Here is a 20,833-nt window from a genome sequence, read left to right on the forward strand (position 1 = left end):
CTGATACCTCCCAATCTTTGGGAGGAATTCATAAAGATCTGCCTTTTCAGGGCAGTTTGCAAGCTGCCTTGCTGCTCCAATGTTATCTGTGGCTTTGCTCACTGAGGAATCTGTGACCAGATAAGATACCAGGGGTTTATTGTATCTTCTGGCAATTATTAAGAAAATAGAATCAGTTAATATCTAACCTTGAACCTAGACCAAAATGTTTGGCCTCAGACTTCATTCTGCCTCTCTTGTACATTCTGGAGTTGCACAGTTTAGAAGGCTGTTAGGAATGATGGAAGAGATGAACAGGAATTTAATCTGAGCCTAAAATACCGTCATTATGCAGCTCGAGCGCCTCAGAAATGAGGTCTGTGCCATGTGTGATTCAGCCACTCGATCTTTTTGTCCCGGTGCAAGAAAGGGAAAGAGGAGGAGGAGGAGCCCCTTTGGTAGAAGTTTCCCCAGCTGTGAAGGCATTTTATGTGAATATTTAATGCACAGATATGTTAAGAGCAGGGAAGGGAGGGGGGAAGAGGCTTCCACAAGTGTGGGCTTTTGTTTGCCCTGTCAGAAGCAGTAATGCATCCTCTGTGCACACACAGAGTACATAAACACATATAAATATCCTTTCCCTTGGAAAGGGGAGCAGATGACTGTGCAGCTGGAAAAGGGATATGGAGCGGTGCCCTTGCTAGAGAGGAAACATGGAATTAGGGCTGAAGGTGTTTGCTGGATGACTAGGATTCAGGATGTGGCTAACTCCCTCCAGTAAATGAACTTGAGCATTGTGAGGCCACAGAAACCAGTTGCTTCCAGTGGGACCAAGGATGCTGCTTGTGGTCCTGGATGACTTTTTGGTTTTAAACCCCAAATGATCCTGTTAAAAGGCAGGGAGAGGTATAAGCAATACGTTAATGATATGCTGATCTTGTGCTCAGAAGATGGGTACTTAACTCTCCTCAAATTCTTGTTAGTGTCTGAACTTGACATGATCCTCCTGGAGAAAGAACAGCGTTGGGTGAAGGTGCAGCCCTGTGTCCTGCTCCTGAGGGACCAGCCAACATGAATGGTGCCTAGCAGAACTGAAACCAGGTCCTTCCCCAGCACTGTATCCATCCTGAGGAAAGCCAAAACCAAACGGAGATGGAGGGAAATCAGGATGAAACTGGGACACAATCCCTCACTAGAACATCCCCTGTTTTGGGAGGCAGAGCAAGCCCCCAGCAGTGCTTTGCTGAGGCCCTGGTGTAGATTCTGCTCTGTTTAAAGGATTTTTTTTCTGAGATGAACTTTACCAAGCATGTACCCAGCCTCCCTAAAACCATACAGTCAGGGCTGACATTTAAAGCCTCAGCACATCTCTTTCCTTGTCCCATGCAGGACATCAAATATGTCAAGCTAAGAGAAGGGGGAAAGAGGAAACACAGTTAACCAGTAAATTAAACAAAGCCAACACCCCTCCCGCTTATTAGAATTTCAAAAGTTGCTACCTCTGGCTCAAGCTCTGTTGAATATATACAAAGTAATGCTAAAAATAGGTCCTGTACTGATGGCTGGGTCACAGCCTGCTAGAGGGAGAGATTTTTATTTAATTACAGGCCTAGCAGCGTGTTTCTGGTGGGGGGAGTACATAAACACTGCACTTAGAGCCCGGCTGTAAAGTTTGTGCTCCTTCGCTGAGTCACTGTGGCTAAATTCCCCTTTGTGTGGAGGATTTAGGGGAGGAATGTGGGAAGGCTGGCTCAGGCTACCGCCTTCCTGAGTCACTGCTCTGCTCATCCTCCAGCCCTAGCAGGCTCAGGGACCTAAGCCACTAATTAGCCTCATTGTCTTAGGGCTGGAGCATCCATAACCTGGCACAGGGGGTGGGGGGAGGATGGAGGGACACGCTCCTGGAAGCCCATGAGCAGCACGTATCTCCTTGCACTCGTGTTCTGTGTGTCACAGCCCACCTATCGACAATCCCAGTGGGATGATGATCCGCTTCTTCCATGGGATGGCATCGCTTCTGCCATCCCTACAAGCGAGTGAAGTTGTAACTCAGAGTGATGCCTAAGAGCAGGAAGAATTTGTGTCCCCCCAGTCGTTACTTGGATGTTGTACCCCTTAAAGGATCCAGCTTTAAAAATAAAAAAAATATTTAAAAAAGAGGAGGGACTTAGGGGCTTGGGAAGCTGCTGGTCACTCACCAATGCCCGTGTGCAGGAGCTTCATTTGGAGCCACACGGTGACACACTGGCTGCTCACTCACGTGGCGGTGACACGGCGATCCTCGTCGCTGCTGCTGTGCCTCTGTCGCAGGTGGCTGGGTGACATCCCACCTGCAGCCAGGGCCGGGAGGTTGGTGGGAAAAGGCAGGTACATGGGGAAGGATGGACAAGGGCTTCTGCATCATGACAGCCCACACATGTCCAGTCAGCTCTGCCTGAACTATCAGGCTGTACATGCTCTCCTTTCCCATGACAGTGGGTGGCTCCTGTGCTGCTCCGTTGGCGCTCGTCACAGCCAAGCTCCAGCAACGATTTACTTTGGGATCAATTGCAACGTGGGTCACCAGCGTCCCACCACCCCACATCACAGCCCCCAGCCCAGCTGCGTCCTTGCTGCGACTCTCAGGTTCCCTTTGTGCTGCTCACAGGGGCACAATGAGGGGCCTGTTCCCGGCCCTTGTGCCCCCCCGTGCCGCCACAATGCACGCAGGTCCGGTGTCCGCGCGCTTGGACGGAGCCTGGTGCTAATCAATGGGTTCGGAGGAAGCTTAACACACCGTGGCTGCACGCTGAGCAGCCTTCCCGGGGCTTCCACCCTCCCCCTGGCAAACAGCTTTGTGCATCTAGGCTTTTTTTTTTTTAAGTAAAGTCTAACACATTTAATCATCTTTTCATAAGCTGTCGGCTTGCCGTGCGCCAAAGCAGAGCAGCGCGCTTGGCCCTGGCTCCCAGCAAAGCACACAGAGAAATCCTGGTCTGGGGAGTGCACACATGTGGGCTCAGGAGCTGCAAACTTCCCTCAGGGTCTGGGGTGAGATCAAAAATCAGCTTTGAAACTCACAGATTTTTTGACTGAAGTTTAAGCAGATCTTATTTTGCACATCATCCTTGCTCTGGTGTTTTGTAATTCAGCTCTGGACCAGCAAGGCTACAAAACTGAGAATACTGGAATACTCCAAACACACCAAAAGTGAAACACAAGTATTCCTGGGAAAATGTGCAAATAGCAATATCAGAATGTGCCTCTTCATAGCTGGTTTTTACAGCAGTGGGGAGAACAGGACTGGCAGGCAGAGCTGAGGAGGGCAGTCAAAGTCAGGCTGCAGAAGGGGGAGCCATGCCCTTGCCTCTCTTTCTGGGATGGAAAGTGGGGCATGATGAGACTGGGATGGCACCAGAGGAGTGTGGGTGATGGAAAAGGGTATTTGCCTGGGGAGAGTAGTAGGAGCAGCTGTTTTGGGGGTGATGGAAAGGAGTTGCTGCTCCTCCCTTCCCATTCACACAGGATGGGTGAGACTGTCTGGCTGAAGTTGTCTCCCATGATGTTCTGTGGACTAAGCATCCTGAACAAGGAATTTCCTTTTTTATTGTTCTTTTGGAAACTGCTCTGTTTTCCTCTCCTCTTCATGCACCTAGACATGTTCTGGAGGAGCATCCTGATGCTGCCCTTGCTTTCTTCCCCTGAAATACTTACAGGCTGCTGCTTTGTCTGATCTGTGCTCTGTGGAGCTTTTCTTCCCACAGGTCTGGTGCTGCTGGCCAGGGTGTTTCCACTGGGAAAGTGAACATTTGTGTCTCCGTGTCTGAAGTAACTGAAAGGCTGGGGGCCAGAAGTGGATTCAAAGGGATCCTTTGACTTTCCAGAAGGGATGTCCATGATCCACCTGGTCCTCACACAGGAAGCCCTTCCCAAGGAACCACCAACTCAGGGGTTTAATGCTGAAGGTTAATAATAATCACACCAGGCAGCACATCATTGCCCCGTATCTGGTTGAGAGATTTACAAGTGAAACTCGTAGCGGAGGAAGAAATTGGCTCAATCACTCGGAGTAATGGCACATGGAGAGGCACTTGGGCGTGACTGCTACTTAACACGGAGCCCAGCTTGGCTTCATTTAGCTGCTGGTGCCTTTCTAATAAACACGTTACACTACAAGGTGGGGATTAAGAACAGAAAAGTAAATAAATTGGAAACTGATGGGGAGAGATGGGAGGGAAATGGAAGGTGCGGGGTGGGGAGCAACAAGGAATTGACTCCCACGCCAGGGCATGGGGAAATAACCCTGAAGAGGATGGCTGTGGCTTCCCAAGCATCTCTGTGGGCCTCACCTGGGGGCTGCAGATGCTAGGCAGCCCCATAGCTGCCCTTTGCTCTGCAAAGCTGCTCCTGCCCCGAGACCACAGGGCTGGCGCAGCTCCGATACCTAATCCTAGGAATGGTTTTTCTTCCTTCCTCAAGGAGCTAAGACAAGCAGCTACTTCTGCTTCTCCTCTTAGGCTGGTGCATGTGTCCAGGTCAGTCCTTGCCTTCTGGACTGAGACACCTGATGTGTGCAAGGTGATGGATGCCTCAGCTGGGCAGGGGTGTTTCTGTAGTGGTTTCCCCACACAGCACGTGGAGGGATTTCTGGGAAAAGAGAGGTGATGCTTGAGGTCACAGACAAGAAGCTTGGGCTTTTTCCCATCTTACTGTGCCTTACAGTCACTCTGCCTCCTTCCAGGAAGGCATCTTCCAGCTCCATGTGTGCATGGGATGTGGGGAACAGAAAGAGTTTGGGAGCAAAACTGGGATTGAGCGGAAAGAGGCTCTTGCCAGAGTTGTTCAACCAGCACATAATCTTGCCTTGCGTCTGGAAGAAAAACCACCTTCCTATGCAACCCCTCCAATGTCCAGGACGGTCCCCAAAGACACTGGCACTCTCTGCCCATAATGCCAATGCTCTGGGTGACAGGAGGGGTTTGGGCACCCACTACCAGAGCACTGCTTAGGGTCACCAGGCCAGTCAGCGCCTTTGGGAAGAAGCAGCCCCTACTGTGGGAAGTAGGTCTCTTAAACAATTCAGTAGCTTTTACTGTATATATTAGCGGAGCAACAGTAACTGTAACGCGCCAGTTGACAGGAAGGACTGGGGGGTTAATTTTCAGGATGCTGCCTGAGAATTTAGCCATGGGATTTCCATTATTGCTAATGGGACTCATGCAGCTTAATTTCATGCAAGCTACACTAAAAATGTACACCTACCTGCCTGCAAAATTTCAGTCCTAAACTCACACCTTTTAAAGGTTAGAGGGTAAACAAACACCTGAAACCACAGTGTCTCACTATTTCCCCCTCTTAGCCATTCGGATTTTAAAGTCTGTGAGGAGGAGGAACTCGAGCAGTTTGAGGCAATTAAAAACCCCATCCTGCAGGCATGCTGGCTGCCTGTGCACTGCATCCCCACTCTCGGCCAATTACAACAGCAGAGTTATAACCCCCGAAAAAACGGGGGTAGCTAATGCCTTATCCTTAACTATAGTACGGCAAGTGTGGCGTTATCGTACAGGTCTAATAACCCACGCAGCGCCGCCGTGCATCGTGAGGCCTCCGTTATTAGGCTGTTCTCGTTAAATGACTGCTATCATCTGGTCCCAAAGTACATTAAATCCCATTATAATTATAAACACACTTCCCCATAACGTTCTCCTTAGATTACATTTGCGCTGCTTTACCCCAAGGGTATCTTTGTACTAATGCCGTCCGTGTTTGTTGTTTTAGCTGACGACGCCGGGCCCTGCGCTGTCTGCGGCGTGCCATGGGTGGTGTGGGAGGGAGGGAAGGAGGGAGAGCTCTGTGTGGCTGCCACCCTGCCATCTCCTGAGAATGACACAGGCCTCCGGGTGCACCGCCAAGGAGCCAGGGCACACACATGTTCCCCGGTCGAGGATGCTCAGGGCGCAGCTCTCGTGGCTCGTGTCTTGTGCCACTGTCTTGTGCTTTTGGTGTTGGAATCACGGTGCTGCCGGTGTCTCCCTGCTATGTTTCACTCTCTTCCCGAAGCCACCATCGCCGATCCTTGCCGCAGAACACCATGGCCCGTCCCGGTCCGCGGGCACCCGCCGCATCCCTACATACAAGCGGTGCCAGTGCACCGGGGGCGGCGTTTCATCAGCGGGAAATTAGCTTCGTCGGGGCGACACGTGCTCGGCATCACATCATGTCACACCCCGGCCGGAATCCACCACCGGACCCCTAACCGGACTCTGGGGTTGGTTTTTACGGTCTCCTCCCCCGGGGCCGGGGGGTCCGCCCCGACGCGGCGCGGGGGCGGCTTTGTCTGCGGCGGTGAGCGCAGCCCGTCGGGGCGCGCAGCCCCGCTCGGTGCGGGGGTGCTGCTGCCCGGGGCCGCTCCGCGGGGCCGCGGGGCTTCCGTGCAGCCGCTGCCGCCCGCGGCTCCTCCATGTTTGTTGTCGGCAGCGCTGTCCAGCCGTTCCCCGCAAGGTGCGGGGCTGCGCGGGGCGGGGCGGGCCCGGGCGGGGGCGCCCGCACTCAGCGCGGCGCGGGGCGGTGGGTGGGTGGGTGGTGGGTGGGGGCGGCCTGACGCGGGCGCGGGGCGGCCCGTGGGCCGGCGCCGCCGTGATTTGCTGCGCGGCGCGGCGAGCGGCGGCGGCGGCGATGAGAGCGGGCAGTGCGAACTGCCGGAGCAGCCGCCGGCCGCCGTGAGTGCGGGAGAGGGGGGGCGGCACCGGGACCCCCCGCCCCCCAGCACCGGGACACCCCCCCTCCGGGTCCTCCCGCAGCGGGACCGGGGCTCTGCCGCTTCGCCGCGCACCTGATGGGGCCGCGCTGCCGGCAGGACGGGGCGGCCGGAGCGGGTGCCGGGTGGTGGCGGGGGATGCGCTCCTTCCCGTCCTTTGCCTCCCTTCCCTTCCCTTCCCTTCCTCGGGCGGCGGCGGCGGGGACGCGGCTCCGGCAGCCGCGGCTCCGCCGAGCAGCGCAGAAAGTTTCGGGCGAGTCGCTGCTGGGCTACGGGCTAACTTCCCTCTCCTCCCCGCTCCCTTCTCCTCCCCGCTCCCTTCTCCCTTTTACTCTCCCTTCTCCCTCCACCGGCTTTTCTCTCTTTCCTCCCTTTCTCTATTTTTTCCCCTTTCTCTCTCCTTCCCCGCTTCCCTCGCCGCTCCCCCTTCCTGCTCCACTCCGCTCCTCTCCCCCTCCGCCTTTTGTTTTCGCAGATAGTCGGCACACAAAGCTGGTCCCAGATTTGAGCGACGGCGAGACACCCTGATGCGCGAGCCTGGGGCGCGCCATGGATCTGACTAAGATGGGGCTGATCCAGCTGCAGAACCCCTGCCACCCCACCGGGCTGCTGCACAAAGCCAACCAGATGCGCCTGGCGGGGACGCTGTGCGACGTGGTCATCATGGTGGACAGCCAGGAGTTCCACGCACACCGGACCGTGCTGGCCTGCACCAGCAAAATGTTCGAGATCCTCTTCCACCGCAACAGCCAGCACTACACCCTGGACTTCCTCTCGCCAAAGACGTTCCAGCAGATCCTGGAGTACGCATACACCGCTACCCTGCAGGCCAAGGTTGAGGACCTGGATGACCTGCTCTATGCTGCCGAGATCCTGGAAATTGAGTACTTGGAGGAGCAGTGCCTGAAGATCCTGGAGACCATCCAGGCCTCTGAGGACAACGATGCTGAGGTCGCTATGACCGATGGAGGTGCCGCTGCCACCACTGAAGAAGAGGAGGAGAGGAAGTCGAGGTACATCAAGGGCCTCTTCATCTCCAAGCCCACTGGTGAGGAGGGTGGCTATGCCAGTGCAACCAGCCAGAGCCTGCCGGCAGCTACGGCAGAGCAGAGCCCCTCTGCCTCCGTGTCCTACTGCTCCCTCTCTGCCATGAGCCCCACCAAAGCGGCAGTGGACAGCTTGATGACCATTGGGCAGTCGCTGCTGCAGGGCGCCCTGCCACCCGCTGCCCCCGAGGACTCACACCCCATCACCGCCCGCCGCCCTCCCAGCCTTGCTGAGGTCAAAACCGAAGCGATGCAGGTGGACGAGGCCTCCAGCCATGACAGTCCCCGGACAGCCGAGCCTGGTGGCTCCAGTGGGGAGAAGCCTGACGAGAAAGGCAAGGAAGGGCCCGGTACCCCGACCCGCAGCAGTGTCATCACCAGCGCCCGCGAACTGCACTATGCCCGTGAGGAGGGCACTGAGCCACCTCCTGAACCTGGCCAGGGGCTGCCACTGGGGCCAGAGCCATCCGCTGCCACCCCAGGTGAGAAGCCCCTGGGCATCTACTCACTGCTGCCGAACCACAAGACTGAGCCAGTGCTTGGTGTGCCACCTGCTGTGGCATCCACCCTGCATGTGCAGCCAGCCTTGGCTGTCTCCATGGACTTCAGTGCCTATGGGGGGCTGCTGCCCCAGGGCTTCATCCAGCGGGAGCTGTTCAGCAAGCTGGGGGAGCTGGCAGCCGGCATGAAGACGGAGAGCAGAGCCCTGGGCGAGCAGTGCAGTGTGTGTGGGGCAGAGCTGCCAGACAACGAGACCCTCGAGCAGCACAGGTGAGTGCTGAGGCTGTGCTGTGGCACGCTGCACCAGGCAGCCGGGATCTTGCCAGTGGGTTTTGATTTCTGGCTGGGCATTCTCTGTGTGTTGGTGCAAAGTTTCTGCCATGTACCTCAAAACTAGGCTGTTGGAGTAGTGCGCTTAGAGGGATGGCTCTTGCAGCTCCCACAGATCTGGCAGCTGCACCAGAAGGTTCCTTCTAGTGAGTGCTGGCTGGGGAGGGCAGCCTGGATGGGGCGGGAGCCGTCAGTGTTTCCCACTACCACAGACGCCATCAGTTTCCCTGAGGCATCAGCCACGCAGCTCACAGTTGCCACACTTTGAGTTCAGGGATCTGCATGCAGGGGGATGCTGTGGGGTCAGGCAGCTCTCGTCCACCCTCTGCTGAGCGCTGGTCCCTCATGTACCAGCTCACGGGCACACCAGCTCAGGCAGCGGTGGCACTCGGGCTTGCGGTGTGTAGTGACTTGCGAGCCCGGGGGATTTTGTGCTGCTCGGCTTCCCGGTTTATGAAACGTTTGCACTTCGCACAAAGTGGCGCGGGGGTCAGGCTGGGTGATACCGGTGCGAGCGCAGAAGGGTCCGGCTGCCTTAGAGCCGCGGTCTGTTCCTGCGTGGATGGGTGCAAGACTGAACCTCCAGTGTCTGTGGATGCAGTTTTGGGGCTCCCCCAGTCGGGTGGGGGGATCTGTGTGCTCGCTCGCAGCCCTGCACCCCGCGGACCTGCGTGGCGGTGGGTGCTGACACGTGAGTTCGGTGCTCCGCTGTTTGCCACCTCCTGGTCGCGGTTCGGGAACCAGAGCTAGTTCCCCGATTTGGCTGGGGAATGGGGCCACGTTAATTACCACGCCGAAATCAGCATCGCCAGTCAAATCCCATGGCTCTGGACGTGCTTCGGTGAGCACTGTGCTGGCCCCCAGTGTGGCTGCAGACCCACGGCAGGACGGCAAGCGTCCTGCCTGGGGAAGACGGCACCGGCGCGGCGCCGGGGCTTATCCCTGCCTCCCGGGGCTGTGCACCCTGTCAGATTTTTTAATGAATCAACAGGTTAATTAGTTCTGATGCGCACAAGGCGCTCCAGGGCCGGTGGCCGTGCCGGCACGCGCCTCTGGCGGGGGAGCTGGTGCTGCCGGGGCGCTCGCCGCCTGCCAGCGATGCGGGATGAGCCGGGGCCGGGTGCCGGAGCAGCGGCTGCCCCGGCACGCTCAGCCCCGCGAACGCTCCCAGTGCAGGGCGGCGGTGCCGGGATGCTCAGCCCCGCGCGGGTGTGCGAGCGCGGGCAGCATCGCCGCTCGCTCTGCCGCACGGACCCTGCCGGGCCAGCCTTCGCCCCTCGGAGGGTCTCCGGCTCCGTGTGGGTTCACGCTCGCTCTCGGCTTTGTTCCCCCTCTCGCAGGCGGGAGAGCTGGGGCTGGCGTTGGTTACGTGCCCGAAGCCGCCTCGGCCGTGCGGTGATGCAGACCGAACGTCACCGGCAGACCTGCAGTGAAGGCTCAGGGAGAATTTTAACGTGCCTTTCTGCCACGGTGTCGAGCCTCTCCCTTTCCCCCTTCAAGATCAGAGCAGCGGCTGCTGCGGCCGCAGGAGAGGGCGATGCTGGAGCTGCCCGGAGGCTCCTGTCGCCGGCTGTGGATGTGTCCGGAGGGAGGGAAGGCTGCGCAGTCAGATCCTTCCCCGCGCGGTCGAGAGATGGGGAACCGTGACCCAGCTGTCCAGCACGGCAGCCCCTATTTCACAGTGCCTTCCCGGGCTCGCCTTGTTTGTACAGCCGTGGCTGCAGCGTAGCTTATTTCTCACTTATTCATGATCCTTATCGGGAGGCTTGGCACATGCCGTGCTCCAAGGGGCTTCGGGTCTGCTCGGAGCACAGAGCTCAGCACCGGCCCCTGACAGTGGAACCTTGAAGGCAGTCCTGAAGCCACTGCCAAACTGTGTTTCCCTGTTCTTGCTTTCAGACCAATTACCTGACGCTGGCAAACTTTGCAGGGTGAGCCAAATCCTTTGAGCCATGTTTAAACTGATCTGTAAGACCATCCATGTTGAAAGGCGTTGGGCAACAGTCCAATGAACTCACCCCCCAGCCCCCAAAGCCTAAATCCCAGGCGGTTTGTGTGTAGATAGGGTCTCATGTGGCTGTTTTATAGTGTTTGCTTTCTAATACGTTGTGAGAATTACCATTGGGGGAGGATTTGTGGGATCCTATTGTATTCATGGAGCTGTTAAACAGCATCTGCGCTGGATTGGGATCTGCAGCTCTCTGCTGGAGCAGCTCTGGTGGCAGCTGCACTATGCTGGCTGTGAGCTCCTCTTGGCTCCATTGCCTGGTAGAGAGGAGAGGGGGTCTGGGAGATCCATGCCCTGCTCCAGGATCTGGGCACCACCTCCCTGAGAAATCCAGTGGTGGGGGCAGGATGTGCCAGGGGCACTGGGGTGTCACTTGTTGGCTTTTGCTGACCTCTTTCTGCCATGCACTCGCTGCTGTGGTTTTGCTTTCTGATGCTGATGTGAGCGTGGAGGTGCCTGAGCAGAGCCGTTCCCAGCTGTGGTGAGCTGGGGGCAGCTCCTGGGGAGGGGGTACCCTGCTGTTCTGTGGGGTGCTTGGCTGCCTGGTGTGACAGCTTCCACGTGCTGAGCCCCAGCAGGTGACAGAGCCCAAAGCCACTCAGTGCCAACACCGCTCTTTCTGCAGGGAGCTCTGTGAGCCAGCGTGTGCCGAGCCTGTTCACAGCGCACAGGCAGCCCATGCATATGGTGGGGCTGTTTGTTTACACACAGACATGCTTATAGAAGTGTAAATATATATGTTTATAGTCTCAGAGCCTTCTGAGTGTTGTCTTCATTAGCATGGGAATCATGTGCAGGAGGGTCGGCCTGGCCTTGGCAAGCACAGGGGGGCCACTGGCCCTGGGTGACAGACAGTGCCCAAGGGACAGTCGTCTGCCCTGGCCCCATGCACGACTCCTCAGCCTCGTGGCAGTATCATCTGTGCCGTGTCATACCAAGGAGTGCTGAACTGTGACCTTTTGCTGGCCGAGTGGCCACAAGCCTCAGCGTTGGCTCTGATCAGGTTTTTTGGGTCCCTGAACCTTCTGGCTGCTGCATGATCCATTTTTTTCTCCTTTACTAAGCTTATGATTTTGACTAATTGAGTGTAGATTGAGTCGGCGAGTCTTTAATTTTTTTTATAAAAGATTTCCTTCTGGGTTCAGCAAAGTTCAAACTTAATCTAATGTTAGTATCGATCGTTGCTTCTAATTGCAGGCAAAAAAGCCATAGTTCAGTGGCCCTTTTTGGGGTTATTTTGTGAAAGAAAACCTCCGAGCTGTGAGGTGAGAGCTGTGCCAAGCTGCCATCAGAGCCTGGCATGATTTGTCATTGGGAAGTTAAATACCTTAAAGCTTTAAAAAAAATTGAACGATGTCTTTTATAAAGTGATAGTGACTGGAAAGGCTGCAGGTGGGGATGCAATTCCGTACAGTTCATTTGTGGCACAGCCAAGCATCCCAACTTGGTGCTGCCTGGGAATTCACCAGCCACGGTGATGCGGCTGCTGGCAGCGCTCACCACATGTGTCAATGCAAGATGGAGATGCCGGGCTAGAAAACGAAAGTGCTTCGTGGTGATGGTGTCATGAGGCCAACAGTGGGTGAATGCTCCCCATGGGGTGGGTTTGGGTGGAAGATGCCTGTCCTCGCTCTCATATGAAGGGATACACCATGGGGAAAGGCTCCACTCCAGCTCTCAGGTCTGTTCTGCGTTTTGAGGTTCCATCACTGAGCTGTCAGCTGTAGACATGTGTGCTCCAGCAGAGGATGTTAAGGACAGGGATAAGGAGGCTCTCTCTGCCTCCTTGGCTGCCAACCAATGTACCCCAAATTCTAGATCTGTGGCCTCTTTTCCCACTGAAGGACAGAAAAGCAGCATCTGTCTGCTTGCTACCAGCAGCACCAGTGTGCGGGGCCAGCACAGATTCTCCCACCTATCCAAAATGCTCCTTCTTGGGAAAACTGCAGCTTCCCATGGGAATCCAACCTTTGGCTTTTCCTCTGCCAGCCTCACCTCCCCTGTCTCCTCCTGGATTAGCTGAGCGTTGTACTGCTAATGCCATTAGGCACGTTGGCACTGCTCGGCGTGTCACAGTGAGAAACAGATGCAGTGTACCATTAAAGCAATAAACGTGATAAATCGGATCCCAAGTGCTTTGTGAGATGTTATTAGTGTTAATTTTGGTAGCCGGGTACAGTAGTTGTTTTTTATTTTATTTTAAGCATTGGGCAATTTATGTTCCACTGCAATTGAAACTTTGAAGAAAGGAGGAAAAATGGAAAACAAAGTGGGGGAGGGAAGGCAAAGCCAAGGCAGCAGCCCCCCAAACTCTGCCCGTGATTACTTCCAGAGTCCGAGGACAACCTGGCAGCTCTTGTTTCTTGCTGATGGGCCTTATTAGTGGCACCTGGCATCATAAGGGGCTAATGGAAACCAGCGTTCCCGGCTGCCGGGCCATGGTGCGGGGCGGCCGGGCGAGGAAGCTCTTATTAGCTTTATGGGCAGGGGGACGTGCCCCGCTCAGGAAATGAATGTTGCAGCCAAGGTCCACGGCGCTGACCCCGAGCGTGTAACCTGTGAGCGCCGGCCGAGACCCCGTGCAGGATGCTTGGGATTTCGGGGGCTCTCTGGTTCTTGTCATGGGCAGAGGGGGAATACGGAGTGCTATGTTGCAGCCTTGAACTTTTGATTTATTCAGTGGGGAACTTAACTGTTTCCATACTCGGGTCCGAGCGTGGAGGAGGGAAAAGCCCCTTTCAGCCTCCACGTTATTCCTTCCATCATTCTGCATGATGTGCTGCATTTGAAAGCAAAGCTGTGATGTTCCCATCAGAAAACACCTATTTCTATTTATTTATATATCTATTTCCGCCTGCCCAGTGAATGAAACCCGCCCCACTCAGGATTCATGGGTGGCTTTTCCCCAGAGCTGGCTGTCACTGCAGCATCTCAGTGAGATTTGCAGAACCTCCTCAGCCCTTGTTACACCTTGCAGAATGATGGTTAAAATGTCCTTTTGGCTGTGCAGAGGGCCCCTCAGAGAGCTTGTTCTGGTTCTGGGATGATGCTGTCCACCCTTTCTTCTTTTCCCCATGGAGCACGGGAGTTGTGCAGAGCAGCCTGGGCTATAGGTGACAGAACATTCCCACAGCTTTCCTCACTTTTACAGGATGTTGGCTCTTTAGTTACATCGGTGCATAAATCTGTTTTCCTTGGATAGAGTAAAATGATCTGCATTTTCCTTTTTGCCTGCAATTAGCAAGATTTTTCTTTTAGTCTCCCCCTCCCCACCCCTTGACAGCTTCAAGAGAGGCTTTAAATGAGTAATTACTAAATATTTCCCGGCAGCCAAACACGGGGCCATGGCATCTCCTGTTGCAAAAGTGAAAAATATTTCTGTTTGCAGTTAATTTTAGTGGCAGGCAGATCATGTTAACTGGGTGTAATTGCTTCCAGATATGGCAGAGGGTTTTGTGTGTTGGGATGAAGGGTCTGGTAAGTGCTCACTTCCTGTGTAAATTAGCCTATTCCATTCATTCCTTCTCTCCCGGCAGTCCTGGCTTGTGTCACTCTGCCGGCAAGGGGTTCTTCCCCCCTGGCCCGGCTCAGCACTTTATAGTGGGATCAGTCCTTCACGGGGCATCTCTCCCTCCTTCCCTGGGAGGGATCTGCATCCCGCACTGCTGCCAGTACCCTGGGCAGAGCTTGGCGTGTGCCCCGGCCTTGGTAGGGACTTGTGATGTGACAGATACCAGCTGAAACAGGGAGGGTGGCATATAGGGAATTTCAGACAGGATGGATTCCTATAACATGAGCAACAGGGTAAGGTTTGTGCATCCTTTGGAATAAATGCAGACACTCCAGGGGAGTCTGCAAATACCTTTTAATATGGGCTGATGAGCTCCCAGTGCAGTCGTGACATCTGCTTTTATTCTCGGGCTCAATCCCAGTTGCCCAGACCTGTTGTGGGGCATTCAAGTGCATCACCTGCGTATCTATTCTGGATAATCTTTATCCAGGCTGAGACACGCCTGAACCCTTCGGTTTCGATTTGGAACACGCTGGTTTGCACTGGCAGTGCTTTGGGTAACTTCTGTGCTGACAGGAGAGCAGCAGGTACCTTTGGGAGGCTACAAGTGCTGTTGGACCACGTGATTCACAAAGAAGGTGGATTTCTCTTTTTGGCAAGAACATGCACTGCCTTGGTCTCTCTGCACCTGAAGGAGGGAGCATCACCTCAAAACTGGGGTTGCAGGAGCGAGTCTTTGCGGTCCAGGCTCACGCTCTGGCCGGGGGCCAGGGCCGCCAGGATCATTTTCGCTGTAGTGTTCTTAACTGATTTTAAGTAGATTATGGTTGGATACGTGCCCTGCTGTGCTAGTTCAGGTTTCCATCGGCCTTCGTTGCCTCGTTGCTGTTTTATTGGCGCGTTGTTTAGCAAACAAGCCGGCAGTGTGCAATTGAGGAAACGCTTCTCCACGTAGGCACGAGCGCTGCAAGGCGCACAGAGCTTGGCTAGAGCCACCCACCCGCCATAAATCAGCCTTAAACACCCTGCTTTGTTACCGGTGTCAGCGCGGGAGATGGGCTGGTTATCGGCGTGTATCAGCCGGGCTGATAACCCCGTGCTCTGTTTAGTGCTGCTCGAGGAGCGGCTGCCTCGCTGCGATGGGAGTGCAGGGGGAGCACGCTGGATGCCGGCACGGGCGATGGATGCTGTGGTGCTTGCCTTGCCTGCTGTGGAAGGGACCTGTGCACCCCCTCCTTGAAAAAATGCACCTCCATCCGTCTGCAAATGCAAGTTGTGGTGGGGAGGAAGGCGCCTGCTCTCACCTTGGTGACCTATAAAGAAGGGAAACACCAAATGAGCAGAAAACCAAAGAGAAACTTGAAAAACTCCACAGCCCCAAGCACCAGGCCAGTTCCATTGCTGGTGGAAGGCTTCAAAAGACATGTAGACGTGGCACCTAGAGACATGTTTTAGTGGTGGGTTTGGCACTGCTGGAGAAACTCAATGCTCTCGGACGTCTTTCCCAAGCTTGGTGCTTCCCAAACACCAAGCCTGCCAGAGGTCAAGGAGCATTTGGTCAATGCTCTCAGGCATATGCTGGGGTTCTTGGGGCTGTCATGTACAGGGCCAGGAGTTGGACTTTGATGATCCTTGTGAGTTCTTTCAGCTCAGGGTATTCTCTGATTTCTGTACCAAATACTGCACCAGTTATAACCCACGTCCTGTTTGCTGCTCCATCATGGCTCTTAGAATTGCTTTTATCCTCTTGCCACCAAGTTTGGGGACAGAACAGGGCTCCACATGCTTTGCCCTTGGTCGCCTTCCCTTGTTCTTTTCTCCACGCATTATTTATAGTAAATCATATTAGAAAGAAGCACTAAGGAGGAAGTATGATTCATCCTCCTTGAAACCAGCACTGACATAAAGGCAAAGCGCTTACTCCGTGGTTTTTATTATGGTATTTAGGAACAGGTTGTACTAATTTTGGCGTGCGCAGAGTAAACCTGGGAAGGCTACAACTCCGAGAAATTCAATTTCATCGCAGCTCAGGCTTAAAAAACCCGACCAAAACCCAACCAGGCTTCTTGGAAGCACATGTGCATGGCAGCACAAGGCTTTGGGGATGGTCTGTTGCTTTCTAGATTTCACTACGTGTCTTTGGCTGTTCTGTTGGTTTCTCTCAGCTTTGGTGTGGTGTAGGAACAGGGACAGCTCCGAGCTCAGGCATGACTCTTCCCTGTGAGGGTGGTGAGGCACTGGAGCAGTGGAAGAGAATCTGTGTCAGCCCCATCCCTGGAAGTGTTTAAGACCAAGGTTGAACAGGTCTCGGAGAAACCTGGTCTAGTGGAAGGTGTTAGAATGAGCTGATTTTTAATGTCCTCCCCAACCCGAGCCATTCTGTGATCACAGATCTGGAATGAGATGCACGAATAGGTACAGAAAAGGGCTCCCTGATGAGGGGAAGCAGCGAGGGGATGTGCAGAGGGGATGTTTGGTACAGAGAGACTCTGCCAACGGCTCTCAGACCGTGCGGATCCGGGCTGCTGGCGGGAGCCGGCTGCCGGCAGCGCTGCTGGCAGATATCTTATCTCAGCTGGGCACGGGCTGCGGTGGCAGCCGCTGTGCAGCGCACACAAACGGCCCTTGCGTGGAAGAGATAAGGCACCAGCATTGTGCAGCGCCCACGCAGCACCAGCCCCACGCCAGCCCCCCTCCACCTGAGCCCCACTGCACCGGCGTGGCGCTGGCACACCACCGTGCTGTGGTCAGCCAGACTGGGGGCCCTGGTGCCAGGTGCATCACAGCACTGGGGCAGGTCCCCTCTGCCAGTGGCACATGGTGTGGGGTGACCAGAGCATGGCAGGGCACCGCCAGCTCGCACACCGGGGCCCCTTTCTGCGAAACAACGCAGCACTCAGAACCGAAACCTTCCCTCTGAAGCTCCCTCCCTCCGGGGTGTTCTGCTGTTTTTACCAGGAACACGGTGATTTCCTCTTCTCTTTTTACCTTCCCCCTGTTCTTAGAAAAGATCCTGAGTGCATGACACGGTGCTTCTGCGAATAAGAGCAGTGACCAGAGGTGCCTGTTGCGTGCAAAGCCTCTTTGGGCAGCTCTGGCTGCACTGCCCTTGCCTTTGGGGGGCTGTGGAGGAGCCCCCGACTGCTGCCTTATTCAGAGACTGCCTCATGTTTCTCTTGCATGTGGCTTGCCTTGGTGGGAACCAGTGGTGGGCTATGAACCTGGCAGAAAACCCACTCCCCTCCAGCAGGAATCATCTTAGGAACATTTTAACTTGGATGGAAACCTTTCCCATGGAAAAAAAAAAGTGAAAAGCAATTTGTTTTTTCTTCCCAGGTCTTTGTCTTCCCATGCTCTTGGGTGAGGGATGGGGAAATCCCATCCTGGCTTTGACGTGCTTTCCCCAGCCTTTCAGTTCACTGTCACCTTGGTTGAGGCAGCATTTGATTTGGGGTTTTGGGGGGAATTTGGGCTTTGCATTTCTGGGGGCCGTGGGGAAGATCGCATGTAGGGCAGGGCTGTGTGAAACGAGTGCTGTGGTGGGAACCAGGCCACTGGCAGCTCCCAGCCTGCAGGGTGCTGAGTCAGCAGTACCCAGGAGTGGGACAGCACCAGGGCTGCTGGGGGATGCCCACAGAGCTGGGGAGGAGCACTGGGATCTTGGGATGTAGAGGCTTGTATTGATTTCTGGCTTCTCTGACCCTTTAGCTGGAGGCGGCTCTTCCCTCAGCGTCCAACCAAACGTAACTTAAAACAGTGCAGAAATGTTTATCACTCTTCCCTTGCGGCAGTGAGTGCTGCCCGATGCCCAGTGCATTATTTAGCAGGGTGGGAGCTGCAGTGGGCTGCCCTGGATTGGGAGCCATAACCAGCCAGCACGTGTGTGGGGTACCCTAGTGGGTTGTGTGCTGAGGATGTGAGTGGGCGCCGCTGGGAGGAGAGTTCACGTTGGACTTTGCACTGGGAGAGGGACCTGTCCAGCTGTGCCCAGCCAGAAGATGGGAAGAGGATGGTAAAAGAGGAGACCCTGGTGCTTGCAGGGCTGAGCAGGAGGTCGCAGAGATGGGATGGCACTCAGGATGCTTTTCTCCTTATCCCACAGTGCCAGCATTGCCTGGTGGGGTCCACTCTGCTGTCCAAGTGCCGCAGGCTCGGCCGCTGCCAGCACGGACAGCTATGCCACATCCTCCTCCAACTGGAGGTGGAGAGCAGCTTGCTCCCTAATTAGCACCTTTGTTGCTAAGTGAACAAAATGGCCCTGTATGGCGAGCTTCCTGCCAGTGATCCGTGTGTCGGGGAAGGGGCCTTCCATCGCCATCACATACAGTGCTGGGGTGTGCGGCCTCAGGGACCGGTGTGCTGGAGCCGGGCTGCTCTGGGAACCGTGTGTTCTGGGGAGTGTGTGCTCCAGGGGCTGTGTGCTCCAGGGGCTGTGGCTCTGCTGCTCCACACACATGTCCCTGGTCAGCCTGACACATCGCCTCAGCAAAGAGCTGATTTACCATGTGCCTGTGCTGGTCGTCCTCCAGGTGCCATCGCTGTCACCTGTTGTGCCGAGGGTCGCTGCTGAGGCAGCTCTTCTGTTCCGGTCTGCGACGTGTGTATTTTCAATTACCTCTGGTCACCTCTCGCCCTGGCTGGCAGGGTCAGACATGAGTTAGCTGTGATTGTCACCGTGTTAAAGGGAATAATAGTGTGGTCTTTGGAGAGACGGTAAGGATGGATGTTAACGCCCATGGAGCGACAGCCCACAGACTCCATTTGGATTGCCAAATTCCTTTGATTCTTCCTGCATCATCTTCTGCCACATCCTGGCTCCACATCCCAGCATCAGGGTTTTATTATTTTATAGGTGCTATAACATTCAGGCTGTGTCAAGTGGCAGTGGCCAGTGCACTCTCCCCACCATTCTCCTTCTCAGGATGCAGTGACTCCTGGCCTCTGGAGGTGTTTTAGAGCCAAAATATCCCATGTTTAGGTGTGTGTGTTGGAAAACACATAGTATTTGAGCTAATGATTGATGGGTTTGTCACCTTTGGTGTCTGTTGCTGGTCACATTCCCCTGTGTGTATAAACTTTGCCTTTTCATTAGTAAATACTGAGGGAAATGAGAGTGAAAAGCACCATGACTGTCTGGGCTCAGAGATGGGGATGTTCCTGTGCTGCTGCCTGTCCCAGCCTGGTCTGGACTGGCCAGGCAGCCTTGAAAGGATCTGTGAAGCAAACTGGATGAAGCCCCAGCTGCTGGCACTTCCACTGCAGTGCTGAGCTGCCCACTGGGAGGACCAGCTAAGGAGTGGGAACAGTGCTGAGAATCATCTTCACCCAACAAATTACTGTTCTTGCAAGAGCAGATTTGAAATCTGGTTGACTTTTCAGCACCCTGTACCCCTTTAAATGTTTCCTGTGTATTCTCACTGATGGGTTACCTTTTCTTTCCCCTTGGGCTATAATTAGTGTCCTTTACACAGAATTGCCTTAGAATTGGATTTGAAGAAGATAAGAATCAAATTACCAGTATTTATCTTGTAAATTCCAAAAGATCTACTGAGAGGCACTGTACAATAAGGATTTTTAAAATAGCGTGCCCTGGAAACATCAGCCTCTTGTGGGTTCCAGGATTCTCTCCAGGGTCACATCTGCAAAATACCTTTGGATGCAGGACAGGGCCAGAGGTGCCAGGAGGGAGACAGGACAGTTCCTTCCCTACTGTGGGGCTGAGGGTACAGCTAGCTGGCAAAGTACCTGCCTAAGTACAGGTGCTGAGTTGGGACAAGCAGCCCCACTCCCAGTGGGTGACTGGATCAGGATGGCAGTATTATCTCAGGCTGGCCTTTGGTCTTGGCTTTCACAGCTAGTCCCAGGTGGGCTGGAGAGGAAAAGACTTCAAAATGCCACTTCTCTCCTGGTTTTCTACACTTACACCTGGGGTCCCTCCCCAGTCCACTGGGCAGCTCTTGGATAACGAGGCAAGTTGAGCACCAGAAATGGATGGGGGTAATTTCAGTAGACTCTGTTTTGACAGAAATTAAGCATCTGTATTTAAATGAAGAAGATGGAGAGCCTGGGCAGCTGAGACTATATTTTCATAGTGTAAATAGTTGCAGAAGAAGATTAATGGCATCTGAGTAAACACTCCATTGCAGTGGCAAGGGGTTGGGCTTCTTTTAATAGTTAGAAAATACTAAGTATGGCTGGAGGCAAGACACCCTGCACCTCCCTCCTGCTCACACCTTCCACCTCCCGTCCATCCCACAGTAAATATTCCAGCCGCCCTCAGCTCTGCTCTCCCTTCTCTTGCAGTAAATTACATATTAAAGTAGCCTGGTAACTGAGCACTGGTTGCTGTGCGATAAGCTCCGGGAAATCGATATGTTTGCCATGTGCCTGCTTGTTTATGACACCTGCCTGCCGAGCAGTTGAGCAATGCTCCACGAGCCTGGGTTGCACTCACGGGAGAGGCTGCAGCAGCACCAACGGATTTTTTTGCTCCCTGAGCAAGGTGCTGCCTGGAGCTGCCCAGCAGCATCCTGTCAGGGGGGTGAAATAACAGGAACGATGATATTTGGTGATGCAGGGATCAGAGACTGGGTCACACCTCCTTCCATCTTTGGGGCTCCTTCCAGCCTCTCCATGGGTTTTTGCTCCACTTCTATTTGTCACCTCTATGGGTAGGTGTGGGAGTGGAGCCCAGGAGTTCAAACACGCATTTTGTGTGCCTG

General features: G+C 54.7%; 1 protein-coding gene across 2 annotated transcripts in view; it reads left to right on the forward strand.

The window, feature by feature from the left end:
* Positions 1–6,582: 6,582 nt before the first annotated feature.
* ZBTB16 (zinc finger and BTB domain containing 16) overlaps positions 6,583–20,833 on the forward strand; it is a 54,367-nt gene continuing 40,116 nt past the window's right edge. The window contains exons 1-2 of one of the 2 annotated variants that reach the window (XM_071576203.1): positions 6,583–6,677; positions 7,191–8,532. In XM_071576203.1, the coding sequence (XP_071432304.1) occupies positions 7,265–8,532 (1,268 nt within the window). In that variant the 5' untranslated portion in view covers positions 6,583–6,677; positions 7,191–7,264. The remainder of the gene's footprint in view (positions 6,678–7,190; positions 8,533–20,833) is intronic. The other variant, XM_071576202.1, reaches the window with a different exon arrangement.

This window comes from Pithys albifrons, chromosome 23, assembly GCF_047495875.1.
Source record: "Pithys albifrons albifrons isolate INPA30051 chromosome 23, PitAlb_v1, whole genome shotgun sequence".
Taxonomy (NCBI): domain Eukaryota; kingdom Metazoa; phylum Chordata; class Aves; order Passeriformes; family Thamnophilidae; genus Pithys; species Pithys albifrons.